The following is a 5,926-nucleotide window of genomic DNA, read 5'->3' on the forward strand; positions in this document are numbered from 1 at the left end:
ACTATCTCCGGGCGACTATCTCCGGGCGACTATCTCCGGGCGACTATCTCCGGGCGACTATCTCCGGGCGACTATCTCCGGGCGACTATCTCCGGGCGACTATCTCCGGGCGACTATCTCCGGGCGACTATCTCCGGGCGACTATCTCCGGGCGACTATCTCCGGGCGACTATCTCCGGGCGACTATCTCCGGGCGACTATCTCCGGGCGACTATCTCCGGGCGACTATCTCCGGGCGACTATCTCCGGGCGACTATCTCCGGGCGACTATCTCCGGGCGACTATCTCCGGGCGACTATCTCCGGGCGACTATCTCCGGGCGACTATCTCCGGGCGACTATCTCCGGGCGACTATCTCCGGGCGACTATCTCCGGGCGACTATCTCCGGGCGACTATCTCCGGGCGACTATCTCCGGGCGACTATCTCCGGGCGACTATCTCCGGGCGACTATCTCCGGGCGACTATCTCCGGGCGACTATCTCCGGGCGACTATCTCCGGGCGACTATCTCCGGGCGACTATCTCCGGGCGACTATCTCCGGGCGACTATCTCCGGGCGACTATCTCCGGGCGACTATCTCCGGGCGACTATCTCCGGGCGACTATCTCCGGGCGACTATCTCCGGGCGACTATCTCCGGGCGACTATCTCCGGGCGACTATCTCCGGGCGACTATCTCCGGGCGACTATCTCCGGGCGACTATCTCCGGGCGACTATCTCCGGGCGACTATCTCCGGGCGACTATCTCCGGGCGACTATCTCCGGGCGACTATCTCCGGGCGACTATCTCCGGGCGACTATCTCCGGGCGACTATCTCCGGGCGACTATCTCCGGGCGACTATCTCCGGGCGACTATCTCCGGGCGACTATCTCCGGGCGACTATCTCCGGGCGACTATCTCCGGGCGACTATCTCCGGGCGACTATCTCCGGGCGACTATCTCCGGGCGACTATCTCCGGGCGACTATCTCCGGGCGACTATCTCCGGGCGACTATCTCCGGGCGACTATCTCCGGGCGACTATCTCCGGGCGACTATCTCCGGGCGACTATCTCCGGGCGACTATCTCCGGGCGACTATCTCCGGGCGACTATCTCCGGGCGACTATCTCCGGGCGACTATCTCCGGGCGACTATCTCCGGGCGACTATCTCCGGGCGACTATCTCCGGGCGACTATCTCCGGGCGACTATCTCCGGGCGACTATCTCCGGGCGACTATCTCCGGGCGACTATCTCCGGGCGACTATCTCCGGGCGACTATCTCCGGGCGACTATCTCCGGGCGACTATCTCCGGGCGACTATCTCCGGGCGACTATCTCCGGGCGACTATCTCCGGGCGACTATCTCCGGGCGACTATCTCCGGGCGACTATCTCCGGGCGACTATCTCCGGGCGACTATCTCCGGGCGACTATCTCCGGGCGACTATCTCCGGGCGACTATCTCCGGGCGACTATCTCCGGGCGACTATCTCCGGGCGACTATCTCCGGGCGACTATCTCCGGGCGACTATCTCCGGGCGACTATCTCCGGGCGACTATCTCCGGGCGACTATCTCCGGGCGACTATCTCCGGGCGACTATCTCCGGGCGACTATCTCCGGGCGACTATCTCCGGGCGACTATCTCCGGGCGACTATCTCCGGGCGACTATCTCCGGGCGACTATCTCCGGGCGACTATCTCCGGGCGACTATCTCCGGGCGACTATCTCCGGGCGACTATCTCCGGGCGACTATCTCCGGGCGACTATCTCCGGGCGACTATCTCCGGGCGACTATCTCCGGGCGACTATCTCCGGGCGACTATCTCCGGGCGACTATCTCCGGGCGACTATCTCCGGGCGACTATCTCCGGGCGACTATCTCCGGGCGACTATCTCCGGGCGACTATCTCCGGGCGACTATCTCCGGGCGACTATCTCCGGGCGACTATCTCCGGGCGACTATCTCCGGGCGACTATCTCCGGGCGACTATCTCCGGGCGACTATCTCCGGGCGACTATCTCCGGGCGACTATCTCCGGGCGACTATCTCCGGGCGACTATCTCCGGGCGACTATCTCCGGGCGACTATCTCCGGGCGACTATCTCCGGGCGACTATCTCCGGGCGACTATCTCCGGGCGACTATCTCCGGGCGACTATCTCCGGGCGACTATCTCCGGGCGACTATCTCCGGGCGACTATCTCCGGGCGACTATCTCCGGGCGACTATCTCCGGGCGACTATCTCCGGGCGACTATCTCCGGGCGACTATCTCCGGGCGACTATCTCCGGGCGACTATCTCCGGGCGACTATCTCCGGGCGACTATCTCCGGGCGACTATCTCCGGGCGACTATCTCCGGGCGACTATCTCCGGGCGACTATCTCCGGGCGACTATCTCCGGGCGACTATCTCCGGGCGACTATCTCCGGGCGACTATCTCCGGGCGACTATCTCCGGGCGACTATCTCCGGGCGACTATCTCCGGGCGACTATCTCCGGGCGACTATCTCCGGGCGACTATCTCCGGGCGACTATCTCCGGGCGACTATCTCCGGGCGACTATCTCCGGGCGACTATCTCCGGGCGACTATCTCCGGGCGACTATCTCCGGGCGACTATCTCCGGGCGACTATCTCCGGGCGACTATCTCCGGGCGACTATCTCCGGGCGACTATCTCCGGGCGACTATCTCCGGGCGACTATCTCCGGGCGACTATCTCCGGGCGACTATCTCCGGGCGACTATCTCCGGGCGACTATCTCCGGGCGACTATCTCCGGGCGACTATCTCCGGGCGACTATCTCCGGGCGACTATCTCCGGGCGACTATCTCCGGGCGACTATCTCCGGGCGACTATCTCCGGGCGACTATCTCCGGGCGACTATCTCCGGGCGACTATCTCCGGGCGACTATCTCCGGGCGACTATCTCCGGGCGACTATCTCCGGGCGACTATCTCCGGGCGACTATCTCCGGGCGACTATCTCCGGGCGACTATCTCCGGGCGACTATCTCCGGGCGACTATCTCCGGGCGACTATCTCCGGGCGACTATCTCCGGGCGACTATCTCCGGGCGACTATCTCCGGGCGACTATCTCCGGGCGACTATCTCCGGGCGACTATCTCCGGGCGACTATCTCCGGGCGACTATCTCCGGGCGACTATCTCCGGGCGACTATCTCCGGGCGACTATCTCCGGGCGACTATCTCCGGGCGACTATCTCCGGGCGACTATCTCCGGGCGACTATCTCCGGGCGACTATCTCCGGGCGACTATCTCCGGGCGACTATCTCCGGGCGACTATCTCCGGGCGACTATCTCCGGGCGACTATCTCCGGGCGACTATCTCCGGGCGACTATCTCCGGGCGACTATCTCCGGGCGACTATCTCCGGGCGACTATCTCCGGGCGACTATCTCCGGGCGACTATCTCCGGGCGACTATCTCCGGGCGACTATCTCCGGGCGACTATCTCCGGGCGACTATCTCCGGGCGACTATCTCCGGGCGACTATCTCCGGGCGACTATCTCCGGGCGACTATCTCCGGGCGACTATCTCCGGGCGACTATCTCCGGGCGACTATCTCCGGGCGACTATCTCCGGGCGACTATCTCCGGGCGACTATCTCCGGGCGACTATCTCCGGGCGACTATCTCCGGGCGACTATCTCCGGGCGACTATCTCCGGGCGACTATCTCCGGGCGACTATCTCCGGGCGACTATCTCCGGGCGACTATCTCCGGGCGACTATCTCCGGGCGACTATCTCCGGGCGACTATCTCCGGGCGACTATCTCCGGGCGACTATCTCCGGGCGACTATCTCCGGGCGACTATCTCCGGGCGACTATCTCCGGGCGACTATCTCCGGGCGACTATCTCCGGGCGACTATCTCCGGGCGACTATCTCCGGGCGACTATCTCCGGGCGACTATCTCCGGGCGACTATCTCCGGGCGACTATCTCCGGGCGACTATCTCCGGGCGACTATCTCCGGGCGACTATCTCCGGGCGACTATCTCCGGGCGACTATCTCCGGGCGACTATCTCCGGGCGACTATCTCCGGGCGACTATCTCCGGGCGACTATCTCCGGGCGACTATCTCCGGGCGACTATCTCCGGGCGACTATCTCCGGGCGACTATCTCCGGGCGACTATCTCCGGGCGACTATCTCCGGGCGACTATCTCCGGGCGAGACAAGGAGAAAGAGACAATAAAATCCCGTGGCGCGGGACATTTATACAGCCCACGCTAGACTGCTATCCCTCTAGCGGCTGATAGCGAAAATAACTAAAAAATGGTTGTATAAAAAATCGGAGGGTTCACTGTAACGGACACGGACGCCATCTGGCGACAGGATCCGTTACAACTTTAATTCTTTGTTCAAAACCAATTCAATCGTTTGTTCCAATAACCGATTTTCCAATACAGTTTTCTCTTTCTGTAAATCAAATTTAGTAGCTTCAAAATTTGCGACGTCTCTTTGTAAGTTGCTAATTTCTGCAGCTAATGAAAGTTCATTTTCAGTTCGATCTTTAATTTCCTTGAGAGATTGCTGCAGTTGAATATCAATTTGAGCATTTTTGTCTTCTACAGCTATTCGAAGTTGCGATTCAATGGTCAGACGTTCATTTATTTCCTCAAGTTTCTGTTTCTCAGATTCCTTAACATTGAGAATTTCATGTTCACTCTGCTTCAGCTTTTCTTTCCATTCTAGTTTTTCTCTGACGAAGATTTGTTCTTGCTTTGCAAGACGTTCGTTGGATTCTTCAAGCTTGCCTTTTAGAGTTTGAACTTGGCAGATAAATTTTGATAATTCTTCTTCCTTCACCTTGGCGACATCTTCTAAGACTGTGTACCTCGTAGAAGCATTTTCCAAATCTGAAACAAGCTGTTGCATTTCCTCTTCAAAAGATTTTTTCAAATCAGTGATAACAACTTGATCATTTGATTGGAGCTGTTGAATCTTTGACTTTAACTCTTCTTCGAGTTCAACTTTTTCTTGCAAGCTCAATCTTAAATTGGCCATTTCAACTGTCAAGAGTTCAATTTCTTCATACTCCAATTTTATGAGGTTGATTACTTTTTCCAAAAAGACCAATTTTTGGGTCAATTCATTTTCTCTTTCAATCTGAATACAGTTTTGTCCTTGTTGTGTTTCAAGTTGATCCTTAAACTCTGAGAGTGCTTTGTTCAACTTGTGAATATCATCATCCTGGCTCTTGACTTTTGCTTCAAATGTTTGCTGAATTGTGACATAAAACGAGGGACTTTCTATCAGCTCAATATCAGTTTTGATAATTTGAGTCTTCAGCTGTTCAATTTTCTTCTTATTTTCAGCTTCTGCTTGGTAAGTTCATAGTCCTTAAGCTCTTTGTTGAGTTTGTAAATATCATCTTCAGCGAGGGATAATTGTAACAAAGCATTCTATTTTGCTTCAATAAATTCCCGGTTTTCAGGAGATAATTCTTCAGAATTCATAAGCTGGTTGTCTCTTTCAGGAATACCATTAAAATGATTGTTACAAGTTTAGCTTCATATTTTGTTTTCAAACTAGAATATTTTCTTTCAGTTTCTCGTAACCCACACTGCAATTCTGATATTATTTTCTGATAATTAGTCTCTCTCAAAATCCAGTTATCTGTGAAAGAGGAAATGTTTAATAATTAAAATTAAATAATTTAACAGGAAACTTTTAAATAACACCTTTGTTGGGTGTAGCTGAAGATTTGGGAATTGGTGATAAACCCATATATTTCAAGAGTGGTGGTGAATTAAGAGAGTCTCGGCTAAATTATAAAGCAAATTTTAACGGTACAATATAAACTCTCACTGATAATGCTAAAATGTTTACCTATTTATATGGCTCAGGTTAGACTTTAGTAAAATATTTTCTCTCTGTAGCTTCCTAACAATATTGAACTTTTATTTACT

The 5,926-nt window shown here is 55.4% G+C and overlaps 1 protein-coding gene across 1 annotated transcript; it reads right to left on the bottom strand.

Moving 5' to 3' along the window:
* Positions 1-4,355: 4,355 nt before the first annotated feature.
* Positions 4,356-5,029, bottom strand: LOC149963039 (uncharacterized). The gene has a single exon (XM_090164499.1). The coding sequence runs from the start codon at positions 5,019-5,021 to the stop codon at positions 4,356-4,358; it is 666 nt and encodes a 221-aa protein (XP_090020625.1). The 5' UTR covers positions 5,022-5,029.
* Positions 5,030-5,926: the final 897 nt, after the last annotated feature.

The sequence above is a fragment of the Leiobunum rupestre genome, chromosome 1, assembly GCF_980474605.1.
Source record: "Leiobunum rupestre chromosome 1, qqLeiRupe1.1.hap1, whole genome shotgun sequence".
Classification (NCBI taxonomy): Eukaryota; Metazoa; Arthropoda; class Arachnida; order Opiliones; family Sclerosomatidae; genus Leiobunum; species Leiobunum rupestre.